Raw genomic sequence first — 19,695 nt, 5'->3', positions numbered from 1 at the left:
GCCTGCCAAATACCACCTGCCCGCCCATGCATCCTTCTCTCTGTGCAAAGTTACTCTGCCTGAACTGGACTTGTTTCTAGCTCCCTGTCCTAGTCTGTCACCCAGGTCACCTTGACCCCGACGGAGGTGTGGTTTACTAGGAGCAGACAATCTTCTCAGGAGATCTTGGCCCAATAGTTAACAGGATAGAGGCACCTCCCTGGGGGCTTTCTGCAAATCACCAGGGTGTGACATTGAAAGGGATGAGCACTAGACCCCACTCTATGAATTGGAGGGTACACGGCCAGCACTTCAGGACAGGGGCTGTAGCTTCCTACATATGGCTGCACACGGCCTAGCACATCGGAGAGCCACAGAAAAATGGAGAACTAATAAATATTCACAGAATTTAAAAAACATCAAACCAATGACCATTGCTCTGACCTGAACCCCATTATTATTATTAATGTTTATTACGGGTATGCCTGTGGCCTGTCCGAGATCCGAGACGACTGTGCTGGGTGCTGCACAGGCAGAGTAAGAGACAGCCCCTGCCCCAAGGAGTGCACAGTCTAACTGATAAGACAACCACAGGGGTGGGGTGGGGGTAACACACAAGCAGAGGGAACACCGTAACAGCCACCATCACCGTGCTAGTGCCATTGTGTTTGGTTTGCTGTGGGCGGATCAGCTAAACAGCAAAGGAAGGCAAGGAGGAAGACGGGCTAGGGTAGGGGGAAGAGGGAGAGTGTGAGGAACAGGTGGGGCTGAAGTGAAGAGGTCATGAAGGAGGGAGTCAGAGAAGGTTGGAGCCCACCGCTGTTAAGCACCACTCCAGGAACAGTCATCAGAACCATGGGAAATACTGATACTATCATCAGCATCCCACAGTCCCTGCTGAAATGGCTCCTGCACTGCTGCGGCAGCCTCACTCTCTGGCTCGCTGCAACCTGCAGGCTCTCTCCCCAAGGCCACAGGCGTCCGAGTGCCCCCAAACGGGTGTCTCCTCTGCACAGTTCTACGCCTAGGGAGTGCTGGGGGGAGAAGTGGCCCCATTTTACCCCCTTCCAGTTCTGCAGACCTAGACCTAGCCTCAGTCATACTGGCAGCTCTAAGTATGACCCAACCCCTAACCCCAACAAGCCAGGGATATCCTAAAGTCAGTCCCAACAGACCTTTTCAGCACAAGGGGCTCAGCTCTCTCAGCCTAGCAACATTTAGCAGGTTACAGGAAATCCAACCAAGGGTCCTCTGCAGCCACATGCTGGCTTCCAGGTCTAACTAGAACTTTCCTCCAAAGTATCACCCCACTCCAGGCCAGCATTAGTCCACCCCAGAAGAGCTAGGAGTAGGCAGGAATTTCTGTCGTCTCCACCATCCCCCAACTGGCCTCAGCTGGAGCGTAGGAAGCTAGATCTGGTTCTGAGCTCCCGCCACCAATCACCAGCGCAAAGGCTGCAAATTTTTCAACACAAAATGTTCTTGAAAATAAAATAAAGCAAACAAAATCAAACAGGTGATGTCACAAACCGTCCTCCAAAGAGGTTGGGATCCTGCCAAAATCTACATCCCGCCCCTACCTGTCCCAGACCTGGAGCTCCCAGGAGCCAAGAGTCTGCAGAGAACAGACTCACAGTAACAGAAAAAACATCATCAGACACTCGCAAGCCCGCAGCAGTGGTGATGAGGAGACAATTGCTCAGGGTGTTTGGGCTGGTGGTTTCTCTTAAACAGGCACATGGTTTACAGAAAGGAAAAGTTTGATCGGCCCGCCTCTTTGTATCAATTTGAGTGATATTTCAGTAGTTAGGTGGGAAAGTCACAGAACTCATAAAATCCTCTAACTGGGAGGCATTTGCTCATCTGAACTCAGCCACAGTAAGGGGTGGGGAAGCGAAAGACAGAAATGGAGGGGAAGAGTGAAAGGGAAAGCAAGTGAAAGAATCAGAACAAAGGGAAAGGAGAGAGAGAATGACAGAAAGAACAAGGAAGAGTGTGGAAAAGAGACTGACGGAAACAGTGAGGGCAAACGGGAAAGTGAGTGAAAGAGAGAGAAGGGGAAAGGAGAGAGCGAGCCCGTGAAAGGAAAGGGGTAAGAAGAACAGAGGCAAGTGAGAAGGGCGGGAGAGAATAAGAAGGCAGGAAGGAAAGGTACAGAGTGGCAGCCAGCAAGCGAGAGCAAAGCAGTGTTATCCCTGCTCTGGAGGGGCCTGGACCCCTGAGCCCTTGCTGAGTTCCGCAAAGGGATCGGAAAGGATCCAGCCTGACTGTGTTTCCATTAAAAAATATTCAACTGAAAGACCAAACCAGCCCCTCTCCACGCCCCCCAACTCCCTTTCACCCTGGTTGCTTCGCAAGAACAGCTGCTCTCGCCTTCAGGACACACAGACACAGTAATTACTCCAGGAGTGGCTTCCTTCCTCCTCTGCCTGCTGTGCAGGGTGCCACTTTGAAACAAGCATGGGAAGGGGAGCTTCAGACAACTACAAAACACCCTGAACTCCCACCGAACTATCCAGCAGGAAGAGGAGTAGGGTGACTAGGTGTCCGGTTTTCTACCAGAACTCCCAGTCGAAAAGGGACCCTGGTGGTTCCAGTCAGCACTGCCGACCGGGCCATTAAAAGTCCAGGTGGTGGTGCTGTGGAGCTAAGGCAGGTTAGTCTCTACCTGGTGTGGCACTGCGCTGCACCCAGGAAGCAGCCAGCAGATCCGGCTCCTAGGCAATGGGGCTCCATGCGCTTCTCCACCCCAAGCACCGGGTCCGCACTCCCTCTGGCCAGGAACTGTGGCCAATGGGAGCTGGCAGGAGGGAGTGCCTGCGGACAAGAGCAGCGTGGTGCAGAGCTGCCTGCCGTACCTCTGCCTAAGAGCTGAATCTGCCAGCCGCTCTCGCTGTGTAGCGCGGGCCATGATGCCAGGACAAGCAGGAAGCCTAACTTAGCTCCTCCCCACCCCCACTGACTGGGAGGGGCTGCAGGTAATCCTGCACCCCAACACCGCGTCTCAACCTCCTGCCCCAGCCCTGAGCCCTCCCCAACCCAGAGTCCCCTCCTGCACCCCAAAATCCTCATCCCTGGCCCCACTCAAGAGCCTGAACTCCCAGACGGAGCCCTCATCCCCAAGTACCCCAACCCCCTGCTCCAGCTCTGAGTCCTCTCCAAACCAGGAGCTCCCTCCTGCACCCCAAAACCCTCATCCTCAGCCCCACTCCAGAGCCTGCACCCCCAGATGGAGCCCTCACCCCCTGCACCCCAACCCCCACCCCAGAGCCCTGTCCAATACCCTGAACACCTCTGCCTCACCCCCGAGCCTGGAGCCCCCCTGCACCCCAGTCCCCTGTCTCAACGCACAGCCCCCTCCTGCATCCTAAACCTCTCATCCCCAGTCCCACCCCAGAGCTCGCACCCCCTGCCGGAGCCCTCACCCGCTCCCGCATCCCAACCCCCTGCCGCAGACCGAAGCCCCCTCCCGCATCCTGAACCCATTTCTGGCCCCACCCCAGAGCCCTCACCCCCTCCCGCATCCCAACCACCTGCCCCAGCCCAGTGAAAGTGAGTGAGGGTGGGGGACAGCAAGCCACCAAGGGAAGGGGAATGTAGCGAGTGGGGGGCAAGGCCTCGGGGAGGGGGTATGGCCTCAGGGAAGGGGCAGGGGTAGGCTGTTTGGTTTTGTGGGATTAGAAAGTTGGCAACCCTGAGGAGATAGGGGAACCAGGCATGTGCTCAAGGAATTACACAGCAGACCTGGGGGCGGGGGGGGGGAGTCCTCAAAAAGCTGGGCATGTGCCCACAGAATTACACAGCAGAACTGTACAAACCACCATGCATGTGCCCACAAAATGACAGACAGCCCAAGGAAGAGAGGCCTGGGAGAGAGTGGTGGCAGGGGATCTGGAGAAGCCAGGTCTGCTCTCAGTAGAGAAAGGGGCACTGATAGGACCACAAGAGAGAGGAGCTCTGATGCTCAGGAACTCCTGGTGAGGAAGGGGAGACCTCCCACAGGTGGGTCCGTCCAGCATGTGGATGTGCACAGGCACTGAGCTGGCAAACGCCTTGCAGAGAGGTGGAGCTGCTTTAATGAGAAGATGCATTTATGACTCAGGGCTCAAAGGGATCAGAACTTTTTTTATTATTATTATTTTATTTTTCCATCATAAATTCCGCCCTAGGATGCCAGATCCCGCCAGGTTTTTCTGGAAATACCAGATGAGGACTAGTGGCGCTGCCTGGCTTTTGATGGTTTCCCAGGTTGGGAAGCTGCAGTACATTCCACTTCCTAGTGTTCCCTTGGCCCTGCCTATGCCACCAGGAGCTGTTCCCCAGAGAATCCCAGGCCAAGGGGGCTGCTGTCCCAGGAATCACCTCCATTTACTGACAGGTATGGTGACATCATTCACAACCTGCTGGAACTTTGTCCCGTTCGTCCCAGGATCTCACAGGCCTTCAAAAGACCCTTCTGCTGAAGTCATGAATGCTAAGGAACAGGAACAGGACAGAGGGAGCCCAGAGAGGACCCAAGGAGGCAGGAGGATTGTGGGGATGGGGGGCAGAAGTAAGATCTGCTCTGCCTAGGGAAAGCAGCATCCCTGGCCCTAGCCCTGCACTCTGCCCATGGATAGGCCATAGCTCTAATTCATTTATTCTCATTGCTGAAGTGCCACCCCTGGCTCTGGGCTGCACAGGTGGCAAGTTGTTATCCCCATATTATCGACAGGGAAGCTGAGGCACAGAGAGAAGGGAAGTGACGGGCCCAAGCCAGGAACAGAACCCAGGTTTCCTGAGCCACAAACCTTAACCACTAGGCCTCTCTCCCTCCTGAGTTTTACAAGGTCGCATATGGTTGACTCCTCTGCAATTACCAATGCAGTTACACAGCCTCCCCCAGCCAAGAGAAGGGATCCAAAATAACCAGGGGAGAGGGCCCTCTACTATACTCAGACTTCATTTCTGAGACCCTTCATTCCAGCAGCCCCTTGGCCTCCGCTCTGGTGGTCAGCAAGATGGTCCCCATCACGCAGGCACACCCTCCCCGCCCACAGCCTCCTCTTGCCCCATGCAGTTTGACACTCCGCCTTGGTGTGTGCTTGATGCTCTGTAGATGAGACTGGCTGGCAGCAGAGATGAGGTGGAAGGGGGTGTAGGGCTCCTTAGCACTGAATCTCCTCCAGGGCCAGCTGTGCTGAATGATCCCCATTCGCCCCTAGGCTGGAAGGTTACCTGCTTTCTTTAGAACGGGACTTACTGGAACAAGTAAATTGCAGTGGTGAAGCATTTAACAGGCCAGGCGCCTGGGTGGTTTAAAGATCTCTCCCTCAGCCTGTGCTCACATCTGTGGTGGTGCCCCAGACGCTCACACGTCATGCAGACCCTTGTGATCCTGACGAAGACCAGAACTAGGGCTCTGACATAGACCCCTCCTTGGTAGCTTCAGAGGTCTCTGGTCTCAGGGCAGCTCAGGAGCCTACATGAGAAAAGCCACCAGCACTACTACCACTTCCATTGGTAGCAACCTCGGCAGAGGCCATGGAGCGAATATGCACAGAAGGCTGAGCTCCCTCTTACCATCAGGCCAGACTTGAGGCACACTAGCCCAGACAGAAAAGTGCAGAGGAACAGGCCATGCTGGGCCTGTCCTATAGGTAAAGAAATGCCTTCAGGGTCCAGGGCTTTGATGCCACACACAGAACTAAAACACTGAGACACCAACCCCTCCAGAAACAGAATCAAAGAAGAGAGGGCTCAGCACAGCACATGTGAGTGAACAATAGCGTGTTAGAGGGAGCATATCCAGAGCACGGGTGTGTGTGTGTGTATGTGTGCAGCGCGGCAGTGTGCAGAATGTGTATGCTGTGTCCGGAGCAGATGTGTGTGTATGTGTACAGCATAAGTAGGTGTGTGTGTAAAAGAGTGTGGAGGATTGTGTCCAGAAGAGGGGTGTGTGCAGCGCAGCTGGGTGTGTGTGCATAAAGACTGTGCAGGTGTGTCCAGAGCAAGTGCGTATATGTGCAGCACGGCTGGGGGTATGTGCACATCTGTGAGTTCCACTTGACCCCAGATACACCTGTGCAGATCTTTACTTTTCATTTCACAAGAAGCTTTGCTGAAACAACCCCTCCCACAATTCACAGAGGGGCACTGGTGAATTATCATTTCACACCCAAAACTGGGAATGGGGGATCCAAATTCCACACTGGGCCAATGAGTGCTCGGTGCTGTGGGCACTTGGACCAGCAGGCGAATTGCACCTAGTGCTTCCCATGCCTGTCCCCTATTCCCTTCCCATCCTCCCTACCCCTCCTGCTCGCTCACCAGCTTGTATGTGCTGCTCAGCTTTCCTTCTGAGCCTGAAACTGCCCCAGGATTGGAAGCTCCAAACACTTTCCCACCTCAGGAACATTTTATGTTTGTTTTTCAGTGGCTGACAGTTGCTCCGCTCTGTACCTGGCACCTGAGCCAGGACCCCAGCCCCCAAATCACCAGGGAACCTCCTACGCAGCCAGAAGATGAGGATGGGAAACCCCAGCGGTCCCTAGGAAAGGACTTTATGAACTTTAAAGAGCGACATGTTGTAACCAGATGAATTGCACATTTACATTTCAATGGGGCTGTCAGGGAAGCATCTGGGAGAGGAAGAACCCCACCAGATCCCACTGCTGCTGTGCTGTCAGCTACTGTCCCCATGGGCCGAGGGACAGGGATACTTCCAGTACCTGTGTGTCCAGATGGAAAGGGAGTCTCCTGAGAAACAGGAGGAAGGGCAGTGCTGGTCCAGTGGGATGCGGGAGAGACAGGTGAAGCTGTGAGAGTCTTACTTATGGACTCAGCACCAATGAGCCCAAAGGAGGGAGGAAGAGAGGGTTTGGAGTTTGCGGGAGGGAACAATATGTTCATACCCACCCAGCACCCACTGTACCAAACAATTCAACTCTGCGCCCATCTGGCCCAGCCCTGCACTCATCCAGCATGCTGGCCCAGCCCTGCACCTGTCTGGCCGAGCCCTGTACCCATCCATGCAGCATGCTGGCCCAGCCCTGTACCCATCCAGTGTGGAGCAAGTGTATGTTCCTGTTTGTCTGCATAATTCCTTAGCCAAGCCCTGTACCCATCTAGCCCCCAGTTTTCCTACTCAGCTTGGTCCTGTGCTTGTCCAGGCCCCACTTCCTCATATGGCCCATCAAGTATTGTCTCATTCTCCCCTTCCAAAAGGCCTAGCCCTTTGCCCATCCACGGTCCACTCCCTCACCTGATCGGGCCTTGCGCTATACCATGCCACCCCATCCTCCACCCACAGAGTGCCCCCTCATTCATCTGGCCTGGCCACAGTCACCCAAGACAGATGTTTCTGGCAGCTCAATGGCTCCCAGTTCGTGTTTCTAACTTGTACGGTAAGAATTAGAAGCTAATAAGTTCCTTCTCCTGTCTCTGGTGCCTCTCCCCACCCCCATGCGCCATTCTGCTCTGGGAGAAAAAACAGGGAGCAATGGGGTCCTGGTCCGAAGGGGGCTTTCAATCCTCAAAACGGATTTTACCTGTCTCTGAAAGCCTTCTCCCCCCTACTCCCACATCCCTTTCTCTCAAGGGAAATCAGTCTAAAAGGGGCTAATGGAACAATGTCCCTCTCTCATTCTCTCTCTCTTTTTTTTTTTTATTAGCATTTGTGGAATTTATTCCCAAACTCTCCTAATCTTTCGTACACAACCATTTGATTTGCATAACCCAGCCCCCTCTCGTAAAAACTGGCTGCTAGTTTAATTAAAAAATGTAAATTTGCTGTCATCTCGGGGCCTGGTGAATTAGGACGACATTGGCATTTTTTATTGCTGAAGACGTCCAAATTGATCCAGTCCGCGTTAAACCGAGGGGGACAGTACCATTTGGGACTTTGGGGGGTGGGTTCTGCCCCTTCCCTCCCCAAATAAAATCTCCTGTGCCCCCCTCTTTGGCTAGCAAAGTGCCGCTCAGGACATGGATTGTCCCAAACCATCTTCTGGTTGGCCAACCAACAGGTTGGGCCTTTTCCATGATGGCACTCCTGTGAACTGACTCCCGGTTGGAAACCCACCACCCTAAAAAAATATAGACAACAAAATATCCCTGTGGATGAAAAGAGGCAATGGGGTGGAGGTGGCAGAGAAGAGGGGAAAGACACTGCCTCTCTCTCCAAAGTCCCAAGCCATTCTCTCTGCACCAGCTTGATACTTTCCAGTCACTTTCTGTCAACTTTTGAGTATGAAACCTCAACAGGCAGCCATTCCACAGCCCAGATTTACTTTCTGATGGTAGAAAGTGAGTCAAAAGAAGGCCCAAGACACAAGTGCAGCCCAGCTATTATGGAAAAATCTGCGAGAGTTTATCAGGGAGGCTGCTGAGAACTGACTAGAGCACGAGAGCCCTACTGCAGAATTCTACCCATCCAGTCAAAACCAAAACAAACTGTAGAAAAGTTCCCCGTGTGTATGGCCTTCCCCATATGGGTGGAAAGCAGATGGGGAGAAGGGCAAACAGCTCAGGGAACCATAGAAAGAGAGACTAAAGGTTAAAAAATTACATAATAAATGCTTGCCCCCCCCCCAGGTTGAGTATCTGTATTGATCACATCCACTTCCACACTGTTTTCTCTATTTGTGAAGTAGGCACTATTTTACTTATTTATTTATTTATACGGTGGAAGGATACAGTACATTGCATTTACATACACCCCCTACTTTTTTTTTTGTTCTAAATGTTGTTTAAAATCCAGTAGCTGTCCTCTAGAAGTAACAAGGGTGGTGTCCCCACCCCAGGGGATATTTCCAGGTTCATTTGAAAACAGCATTTTAACACAATGAAAGTACAAAATTATCCCCCAACGGAAAATTGGATGCATCAACTCTCTCAGTATTAATTTCCCACCCCAAGTATCTAGGCTCCTTGTCCCCAGTCTGAGTGCAGTTCCTCAGACTGAGGTTGATCAGATGATGAAAGAGTCCCAGAGAAAGTGATGGGAGCCCAATTGCTTGGGATATTTAAAAGCAGATTCCTACACAATCCCAGGTAGGGAATAATCCTACCCTGGCCCCAGGTGGATCAGTTGGCCTGGGAGATCTTTCCTACCTTTAACTTCTATGGAAGTTTCTGATCCTAGAGGTCCCATACATGCATCAACTCAGTGTACAACGCCCTTAGCAGGACCAGGCCTCCATACTTTATATGCTTGGTCCCCATTGACTTCCCCCTCTCTCTCATGAGCTGCCATTCAGGTACTGCCCTGGGGATGCAAGGCCTAAGGGACTGGAGAGAATTCAAGCCACAATGACTGAGAGAGGTAAGCCAGATCTCAAGAAGATAATGGTTAGAGGTGGTGATCATGGGGAAGGTCTTTGCCCCATGATCACAATGGATGGGTTCACCCACATGCAGATTGTAATGCTGACCTAAACAGATCTTCCAGATCCTGATTTCCATAGTTTACCAGCACCCTGGGTTCCCATATCAGAGTGCGGAAGGTCTGTGTTACCTGCAAGTACTGCGGGGAAGCCCATCCCTGGGTTATACTTGCATGACTGAGCACTGGTTACTGGTGAAGCTGGTTGACTCTCCATGTGAGGGAGCGTTTGACACTGATTGGCTGACAGGGTATAGCTCCAGCCAGCAGGGAACATTACCTCTCCAGAAAGTGGAGATTAAATGAAGAGAGGTCCTGAAACCAGGCCAACCCTGGTTGAAAACACCTAGCACAGCCACAATTCAATCCTCGATCTAGGAGCTGCCACAGTTCCTGGATATGGGGATTGGGGCAGTGGGTGGAAATCATTATTTCTCTTTAAAATTATCCACCCTCCTTAAATTCATCACCACATCCTTACCACTGCCCCTGCCTACTCAGCCTCCCAGCTCCTTGGTCTACTAAAGAAAGGTAACAGCACATTCCCAGGCCTGGGCCAACCGAGATCTCAAACAAGGTGTGCGAGTCCTTCCTGCTCTTTTTGATTCCTGGTATCATGAAAAAAAAACTTTTTTCTTTTAAAGCAAAATAGCAGAGTTCAAAGTTCAGGCCAGTCAATCATCAACCAGTTTATTACTGTCTTATCCCTTGTAAAAATGTACTACAATAATGATCCAAATAGTGACAGGATCACCAGTGCAAGCTGGTTTGGCCCACTGCCATCATTTAGTTTTTAACAAGGGGAGAGTGGAGTTAAATCATTGAGAAGGATGGTGTTTCACTTTCCGAGTAGGATTGGGTCAAAAAAGACTAAGTGTTGGAACCTCATATAGTGGGAAATGGAGAATGAGGGATTCCTGACAAACTCCAAACTTGCCTGCACTGAACCCCTAGACAAAGCTGTGAAATCCAAGCCCAAAGCCTACCCCAGGCCTGACAACACAACATACCCAGTCTGCCACCAACTCTCATGCTGAAATCACATCCCAGCCTGATACTGGGCTGTGAAATCACAACCCTAAACCTCACCTCACCCAGGTAGCATCTCTCAATCCCAACCAATGCTCCAGACTGATAATAGGCCAAGAGAGTCCCCCACACCCTGCCGGACCGACACCAGAACTAAAAACCAGAGACTGGGCCACAAAATCTACTATCATAACCACATCCAGTCCTGATACTGGGCCTTGTAATCTGAAACCAAAACCAGGAAGAAGGGGGCCTGCCATCCCTCCTCCCAGAGCCTACACACCTCCCATGGAAAGGACAAAAACAAACCCATCCCAGATGTGCCCAGGTGAAAAAAAATACTCATTAAATGTAATAAGCATCCTCTTCATCTGACACTACCTTGTCCCAAATAAATTAAATTCCTTTTCATTTAGACAGCACAGAAACCTGACAAGCAACCTTTACCAACAAGATGTCAGAGCTTAGAAGGAGGTAACAAAATTGAAGAAAAAAAAACCTCATATGACTTAATATATATATATGCAGAATCATTTCAAAATCCGCACAAACCTCCCCCTTTTGTACCATTCTCTCTCTGCCCCATTTATCTGTCCCTCCTCCCCTCTCTCACCCCAGGGTCTCTCTCAGTGACAGCCTCCCAAACAGATCTGGATCTGAAATCTACCGGGAGGGAGAGATCCTCTTGAAGCCAGTTCCCTCCACCTCCTTACTTCATCTGGTTAGAGAGAGAGGCTGGGTTGGGGGGGAAGGAACTTCCGTAAAACAACTGAAAGAAAAGTGAAAGAGTCTGAGAGTCCCCACCTTGAGCTGTACCTGGGGGTCAGGCACCCTGATTCTGAGCTGCTCCCACAAAACTCTCACAAGCTTCCACACAACATCTAAACCTCCAGCAGGGGAATCCCCCCACCCCCCAAACGATACCCCTCTCTCATCAGAGTGACATGTCGCCCCTCCATACACAGACACCCCTGGCACCTTCCACTTTCCCAGTACCAGCTTGGGAACATAAAAAAAGTTTCTTCTTCTCCCCACAAATAGGAAAAAAAGACAGACAGAAATTAAAATATCTCTCTCTCCCTCTCCCAGGCCACCCAAAGCTGATCAGCTGTGCTGGGTAGTTTATTAAACTAAAAGAGAAACTATTTATAGACGAACCAGCCCCATCGGTCGCACCCGCAGGAAAGAGAGAGAGAGAAGAGACACGGGCAGAGAGAGGAAAAGAAAAGAAAAATAAAAAAAGAGCGGCACTGGGCGAGAAAGAACAAATGAAAGAATGAAAAGGAAAAGAAAAGACACACACAGAAGGGGCTTTTTGTGTGTGTGCAAACTGAAAGAACAAGGGACAGGAAAAGAACAATTGTGCTGTACTTACCATAGTCGGAGAGACGAAAGCCGAATTCACTCAAATAATCAACTTTCATAATACTTAATTAATACCTAATTGCAACTGATTGCTCCCCGAATAACAAGTTGGTTTAAAATACTGATGTCATTGCTTTTGACGGTCCTCCCCGAGAACACTTTGGCAGCAGAGTTCACTGGTGGGAGGGGAGGCTGGGGAGAAGGCTGGCTGTCAAAAGTGAAGGTGATTGGCAGGACAGAGCTTGGCCACACCCCCGTGCCTGGCCTTCCCTACTGGCTAGAGGGCAGGTGAAAGATCAGGGTGCCTTCCCCAGCCTCTGCTTGCTGCCTCCCAGGGAAGATGCTGAGGGAACCAGCTCCCAGCCAGCGAGCTGAGCAGTTCTGAAAAAAAGCCCAGCAAAGCAGCGTTACCCTATCAGGGCTGCTTGCTAGGGGCCAGCCTTATTGGCTCGCTGCTTTCCCAAACCTTTGGCTCCCCGGGCGGAGAGGCGGGACTCGGGGCCCCAAGAAAAAAGAAAAGAAAAGACACACAAGGCCAGTGAACGCGAGCCCCTGCAGGAAACTAATCCCAGCAGCCAGGGAGCTCAGTGGCAAGGACTTGAGGGACAGAGATTTAAGGCTCAATGTCTCTCTCCCCCACCCCCTGGACTGATTTAACTGGGCAAAGTGCTGTGCCAGAGGGATGCACCCTGTAGGGAAGATTATGTTAAATAAAAGTTGGCTGATACTAGCAATAGCAACTGACTTCACTGGAGTTGACTCTGGATTTACATTGTGGTAACTGAAATCAAGATCTGACCTGGGTCAAATTCTGCACTGGATTACACCCGCTCCAAAGGGCCAAATCAGACCTGGTGCAGCTGGAGGCAACGCTTTAAATTACTCCAGATACATGTCAGTGTAAAGGAGATCAGAATCTGTCCCCTAGTCTGAAGTAAGCCCGTGGGTACAGATGAGAGGAGAGCACAGCCTAGGCCCTTCAAAGCACTGAGCAAACAGTATTTAATTTCGGGATTGCTCGGCAGAGGAGAACGTAAGATGCAATCGCTTTGCGGGGGCTTTTGGTTTGCAAAGGAGTTGGGTATTTTTCTCCACTCCTTCCCTAGGATGGGGGTGAGGGGGAGGGAGTTACTTATTGTTTCTCTGAATGAGAACAAAACCCACCAGTGGAGAGGAAAAAATTATGCAGAAATATGCCTTTGCATTTGTGTTGTGCTCTGGCTTGCTTCACACAGATGGCAGGCGTCAGGGATCGATGCTTCCACGGTACTGGCCCCCTCAAGGCTGCACACGGTTCCCTCACGCCCTAGAGTTGGGACCTATTGGGCCACAGTCTGAGCTCAGTTACATGGGTGTAAATCTGGAGTAACCCCAAGGGATGGTGTTACACTGGCACAGCTGAGATCAGGATCTGGCCTGCTGACTCCAGATTGAGCACAATGGGGTACTGGGCTCTGAGTGGGGCTCCTAGGTGCTAGGGCAATATAAATAATAAAAATAATCCCAGGTGAGCTGCCACATCCCCTTTTCTAAGGAGTCACCTAGAAAGGTTCTGAGTCCTTGCGCCAACAGGGCAGCGATATTATCCTGGAGAAGCTTGACCTGAATAAAGACCCAATGGAACCAAGCAGCTCTCCCACACTGATTTGGTCACAGGAATCCCTGCAGCATTAAAGAGAGAAAGGCTGGAGTGAATGAGTCCGAGGGGGTGTGCTGTGTGCAAGGCAGAGTGTCTATGAGTGCGTGCTAGTGTGAGAGAGAGAATGACTGCATGTGGGAATGAATCAGTGCATGTGTGTGAGGGCGCAAATGGGTGTGTTACAGTGTGTGTTGTGTGCAGAGAAGTCTCTAAGTAGGGTGACCAGGTGTCCCGATTTTTTGGTCTTTTTCGTATGTAGGCTCCTATTACCCCCAACCCCCATCCCAATTTTTCACACTTGCTGTCTGGTCACCCTGTCTCTAACTGTGTAGTAGGCAATGTTGTGTGGGAGAGAATGACTGTGCATTGGGTAAGGCAGGGAGTGGGTACTAGTGTATGTGTGTGTATGAGTGTAATATGGTGTGTGTGTGTACATGTATATGAGTGTAATATGGGGTGGGTGGGTGTAGATGAGCGTAATGTAGGAGGGTGGTGTGTATAACAGTGTAATATGGGGGTGTACATGAATGTAACGTGGGATGGGTGTGTATACAAGTGTAAAATGAGTGTGTGTACACAAGTGTAATAAGGGGTGTGTGCGCACACAGCGTAACAGGAGTGTGTGTGTGTACACACAAGTGTAACATGGGTGTGTGCACGCAGTACAAAACAAACTCAGGCCAGAGCAGCAATGTTCACTCTGAATGGTTCAGTATTTTACTGGTTTATATCATAAGCTTTAACATTATTTAAACACACTGGGCCAATCCCACTGCTAGCGCAGGCCTCAGGAAGTCAGTGCCATTACAGCAGGGGTGTGTTTGGCTCCAACAAGGCTATGGTTTTTGTGCCCTGAATTTCCTCATTTTTTGTTGCTTTTATTTTTAAGTAGAAAAGAATGTTAGGGAGGTTCTCAGAGGCGTGTTGGGTAAACACACTCACATGTCTCTTTCTTTAAAACAAATGAACAGATTATTTACCTGATTAAATAGGTATTTTGAACAGGTTGTGAGCTCTTTTTTTAAAAAACGTTCTGTATTGGGCCATGTGGATTCTGGCAAAGCAGGACGCTCAGGCAGTGCTTAGGAATAGCCAATGAATTCCCAAGCTACTACCCACAGGGCTGGAGCTGTTCCATAGCTCAGGGACCCCATGGGTGCCATCATGGCAGGCCCTAAATCTGCATGTGTAAAACCTCTTAGGACAACACCAGGAGGTGAAGGGCATCACTGTGACCCAAAGAGGGTTTGAATTGTCTTGCTGGGCTCTAGCCACCCTGGCTTCCACTGGCACAAAACCAGACACTGGGCTCAAGTCCAGAAGGAGGGAGTCCACCATGGCTCCATTCACAGGCCAGGAAGTGGGAGTGGCCACACAGGGAGGGGATGTGGACTGGATGCCCTAAGATACCGAGGGCACTGTCTGCCCTGCCCAAGTGTTGGAACAGCCCTCAAATCAGTAGGGAAGCTGCGGCTCAGGGGCGTTCACACCTGGGGAAGAAAAGCAGTGCCCCCAATCGGAGGAACCCCAGGCCATACCCCTCCCTCCCTGGCCTAGCCAACTTTCGGGCCTGTGGGCCCCATGGTGGAGCAGGGCCATGCACCTAGCTGGAGTGGAGCCCTTCACCTAGGTTTTACACCAGCAGAAGCCAGATGGATCAGATCCTGATATCTTGATGGCTTCTTGCTTCACTCATTTATTTAAAGACCCCAACATCATTAGGCCACTATGCTCATTTCCAGCTTGAAGAAATAAAACTCCTACTTTAAAGGGACTGTCGGCCAACACGCCTGGCCTCTGCTGCTGGGTGATTCCTACCACCGGAATTGCTGGGTCTCATCTTTTAAATCTGCCAACCACCCCTCCATACCCATGCAGACCAGAGAGTGACACTAGCCTAGCCAGCCAGTTTCTAGTCAGTGCCCCTTCCTGGTTCCCAGGCCCCAGCAGGACATTGCAAGGGAATATTTTGCTCCTGTATTTCTATTAATTACAGGGTTTGTACAACTTGATTTTGGCCTGGCACCTCCTTTTGGGACCTAAAATTCCTGTATAAATGCAGATTTCTCCACTCTAATATTTCCTACAAACATACAATAATTAAATGGTAGGAGCACTTTTACCGATCACCATCATTCCCTGAGAGCCTGGGCTCTGTATTCCAGACCCCAGGATGAAGGGACCACACACAGAACAACACACACCAGTCAACAAGTAGGCACACGCATAGTGTACACACACTGTCACAATGACACACACACACCTCCTGAATACCCCTGTGCTCCTGCACACACAAAAATGAAGAGTCGCACATTAATATATATGTGCACACAGCATGCACACGGCATGCAGACACACTCCTACAATAAAACAACATGCTCACACAGTCAAATGCACACACAAGCACATGCAATCACACACACACACTCTCTCTCTCTCCCCCCAGGACTCCCGCTGCAGACTCTGGTGCGGACTCTCACTATCACTCCTGCTCCTCCTCCAAAAGCCACCTGCTGAGGAGCATTTCAGGTGAAGTCCACGCCCTGGAGCTGACGCAACTGGGAGGCTGATTTCCTATCTCAGTGATCTCCAGTCACAGGATCAGGCTTTATTTCCCCATCCTCCCTCCCTGCCTCTTACCCAAGAAAAGGCTGCTCTTCTCTCCCACTGGGGCCACTTGGCTTCCTGCTCTGCTGGGATCCCTTGTGAAACCATTTAAACAGCAGCTTTGCCCCCCTCCCCACCACTGGGTCTGACCCTCCCAAAGGCAGAGCTGGCTCAGACCACACTCTAGCTCCTGGACATGCTGACCCCTGAGATGCCTGGAGAGAGGGCAGAGCCCTTCACCCTGTCCTGAATTGTATTGCAGTATCAGCCTGCAATGTCTAGCAGTTGCCACGTTCCACCCCAGAGGTGGCTGCACTTCAGAGGCAAGCGAAGCAATCTCTGCATGTCCCTCCTCTGCCTCCAAGGGGCATTAAGAACTTTAATTAATTAATGTTTGCCAGGCGCTCGGAGATCCTCAGATGAAAGCTGTGATGAGAGGGCGAGGGATGATTAATTATTATTATTACAGTTTAATGTTTTACCCATGAAGGCTGCACCAGGGTTGATCAAGGGATATGGCACATTTCAGAGGGACAATGTTATGTGGGACATCCCCCTCTGCCCATCTCTTCCCTCTTCATTTTCTATTTCTCTCACTTTCCATCCCTCCCTCCCTCTCCTCCGCCGGGGCTCACCCAAGCACCTTCTGCTCCAGACCCACCTGGGCTCTGGCTCTTGGGCTGGGGATCTGGCATCTCCAGGCTTCTCCGCTCCCTCTTGCTCAGGGAGTTTATTAGGCAAATGCTCTTGCCCTATTTCTGTAATTTTGTTTGATTTCTGTTTCATCAAGGGAGGCGCCCAGAGGCCTCGGGGCCTGGGCGGCGGGAGCAGACAATCCGTGCTTTCTTCCCCTTTCCTGCTCTTTCTCTCCTTCCTTCTCAGTTCAGTTTCAATCACTTTATTGGCATGACAAGCCTGGCAAGCACTGCCAGAGAGACGACGCCGAGTATCAGTGTGCAGGGTGGGGCTGTGCAGGGCCAACAGGCCTTGGCACCAGGGCCCAGCTCATGCTACTTACGATTCCTTGGGCTTTATTCAAGCCATTTGACACTAGTCTCCCTCCCCCCACCTCTTTTCCCTCCTGCTCTGCCAGCGATCCCAGCTCTTCCAGCAGGTGTCCCAGCCGAGCGCTGCTTGCCACCTGACCACTTCCCCCGGGGAACTTACTGTACCAGAAGCAGACCACAAAGCAGTGAATGTACACTGAGTAAGGCCACACGCTGTGCAGGAGCCCAGAGGGTGCTCAGGGGGAGGTGTTCAAAGCAACTCACAAAGACCTACAATGAACAATGAAGAATTAAAGGGCAGCCCTGGGGGGAGCTGGGGATTTGGGGTGGATGCAAAGGGAGGGCAGTTTTACCATGGAACCGAGTCCAGGAATGAATGTGCATGGCCCTGAGGACACTGCCTATGAAACCAGCAAATGTTACCTTGGTCTAGCCCAGAGCTTCCTGCCCTGAAACTACCCAAGAGTCCATCTCAGAGAGAACCCTCTGAAAGGCGCTGGCAGGCCCATCAGGATTAATTAACGTTATTATTTATTATTTGTTTTACTGCAGCGCCTGAGAGACCCAGTCCCGGACCAGGACCCGTTGTGCTAGGTGCTGTACAGACACTGAACAAAAAGACAGGCCTTGCTCCAATCTGTCTCCCTCCGGAGCACACTCGTGTGCAAATACATGCACAAGACACACGTGTAAAGGTATGTGTCCAAGCACAGACACAAAAAAGCATGCACACATACATGAACTCACACGTAAGCACGTAGTGGTGCAAACACCACCATACTGCACATACCAAGAACCGCTCCTGGGTCTTGCCTGCACATTAAGATTATGGCTGTGATAGTGAAGTGGGTATCAGCAGTAAAACCCTTCTAAGTCCAGGTTGCAGCCTATGTGCAAAGGAGGAGGCATATTCCTGTGCCCCACTCCCAGAGCAGTGTGTGAATGGGCAGGTCCCAAAGGCTTGCCCCTAAGCCAAGGCAGCAGAGTTTGGCTTGAAGCATAGAGGAGCACATGGCGGCACTGCCCCCTCTCTCACTGCCCAACCCCGGGCAATGACTCTGTGCGAGGCTTCAGGGCGGGACGGGGCTTCAGCAGGTGCATGGTGCAGGGCATGGTCCCCCGGCAGGTAAGAGAGGTGGAGATGATAGAGAGACAGACATGGGCTCAGCTTTTAGGATAGAGTTCCCACACCCTGATGGAAAGTAAACCTGTGCCAATGCCCAGGGCTGACCTGAATGAGGGGGAAGCAGGGAAGAGGAGGGTGGATGGGATGGAGGGAGTGGTGACAGGAAGAGCAGAAGCAACTTCAGATGGATTCTTCCATGGACAAGGTGGGGGGGTGCATTTCAATTACTATGGTCTCTGAAGTTGAACTGTCTGGGATGGGAGAGGAGACAGGGCAGAAAGGAGGGAAACTAGAAGCAGGCTGGGAAATCCCCAGCTCCCTCTGCAGTTGATGGGTTCTCTTGGTGAGGATGCAGCAAGCCAGAGCCTTGCTCTGAAACTCCATGGAGCAGGAGAGGTACCTGGAGTGCAGATGGAGAGCGCTGACCACCCCACGAGGAGGCAGGCGGGGCTGGCACTGGAAGATTGGCCCAGGACTCGGCATGGTTAGCCTGGCAATAGGGGGAGAGTGACGACAAGTGACAAAGGAGACATGGAATGGGGGAAAGGGCGGAGAACAGAACTCTGGGAAAGCGTCTGGTGGAGAACGAAGGCCAAGAATGCTCCACGATGCAGCGTGCAGCAGGGACTGAATGGGGGGAGATTCCCCATCAGGCAAACAGGAAGCGATGGGGAAGAATCTCCTCATGATAGTGCGTGTGAGAGTGTCTGTATGTGTTGACACTAAGTGTGCACGAGCGTGCATGGGTGCTGACAGCGTTTATGTGCCGATACTATGCATGGGTACATGCTGACATTGTGGGTGGATGCATGTGCATGCTGATATTACATGTGCGTTCTGACGCTGTGTGCATGATGACATTACATGTGTATGTGATTTGACACTGGGTGTGCACATGTCTGTGCATGTGCATGTCACCATGTGTGTGCCTGTGTGCTGACACTGAGTTTGCGTGTGTGAGGGTGCTAATACTGTGCATGTGTGTGCTGGACACAACAACATGCAGAGCTAATAAAGGCCCCGAAGGAAACGTGGCCATGCAGGAGGCTCCGACAATGGGCCAGGAGGGGGCAGGGAGAGGCGGTGGCAGGCGGAAAGTGTGAGACAGACGCAGCGATTGCATTACTGAAGGAGCTCGGGTTGGCAGTGCCGAGCTCTCGTCCCAGTAATCCTGTTAGCCAGCAATCTCCATTCCGAAAGAGCTTCATTTCTTTGTGAATATTTGTAAACTAGATATCTAATGGAAAATTATAGGAAAATTATAGTGAAATTCATGACAAAGAAATCTGATTAGCCTTAATTCAATTATGCCATCTTAGCCCACACAGCACATTTCCCATTTTTTTCCCATAAATACCAATGCCAGGGGTCCGGGTAATCAAATAAAATTGAAAATCATCTTCCCATTAAATTCAATTAGCTGCAATTTCTAAAGCCTATCAGAGATTTTAATTACTAAATTATAAAATTCTCCAATGCTAAATTGAAACTAAAAAAATTGCACATCCTTATATTTCAGAGGGAAAAAAACCCAGCAGAAACCTTGAAAAATACCCTGCCCCTCCCATCAGGGCCCATG

At 51.2% G+C, this 19,695-nt stretch overlaps 1 protein-coding gene across 6 annotated transcripts in view; it reads right to left on the bottom strand.

Moving 5' to 3' along the window:
• The window catches only part of CASZ1 (castor zinc finger 1), a 266,726-nt gene that overhangs the window by 113,021 nt on the left and 134,010 nt on the right, over positions 1-19,695 (bottom strand). For 3 of the 6 annotated variants that reach the window (XM_030537830.1, XM_030537835.1, XM_030537833.1), the window contains exon 1: positions 11,748-11,890. The exons of the other annotated variants lie outside the window; for them this stretch is intronic. In XM_030537830.1, coding sequence (XP_030393690.1) covers positions 11,748-11,796 — 49 coding nt within the window. In that variant the 5' untranslated portion in view covers positions 11,797-11,890. Of the gene's footprint in view, positions 1-11,747; positions 11,891-19,695 lie in introns of those variants that run through there. 6 annotated transcript variants of the gene reach the window in all.

Source organism: Gopherus evgoodei, chromosome 18, assembly GCF_007399415.2.
Source record: "Gopherus evgoodei ecotype Sinaloan lineage chromosome 18, rGopEvg1_v1.p, whole genome shotgun sequence".
Lineage (NCBI taxonomy): Eukaryota > Metazoa > Chordata > Testudines > Testudinidae > Gopherus > Gopherus evgoodei.
The sequence above is the reverse complement of the archived record's forward strand: the minus strand, read 5'-3'. Positions and strand labels throughout refer to the sequence as shown.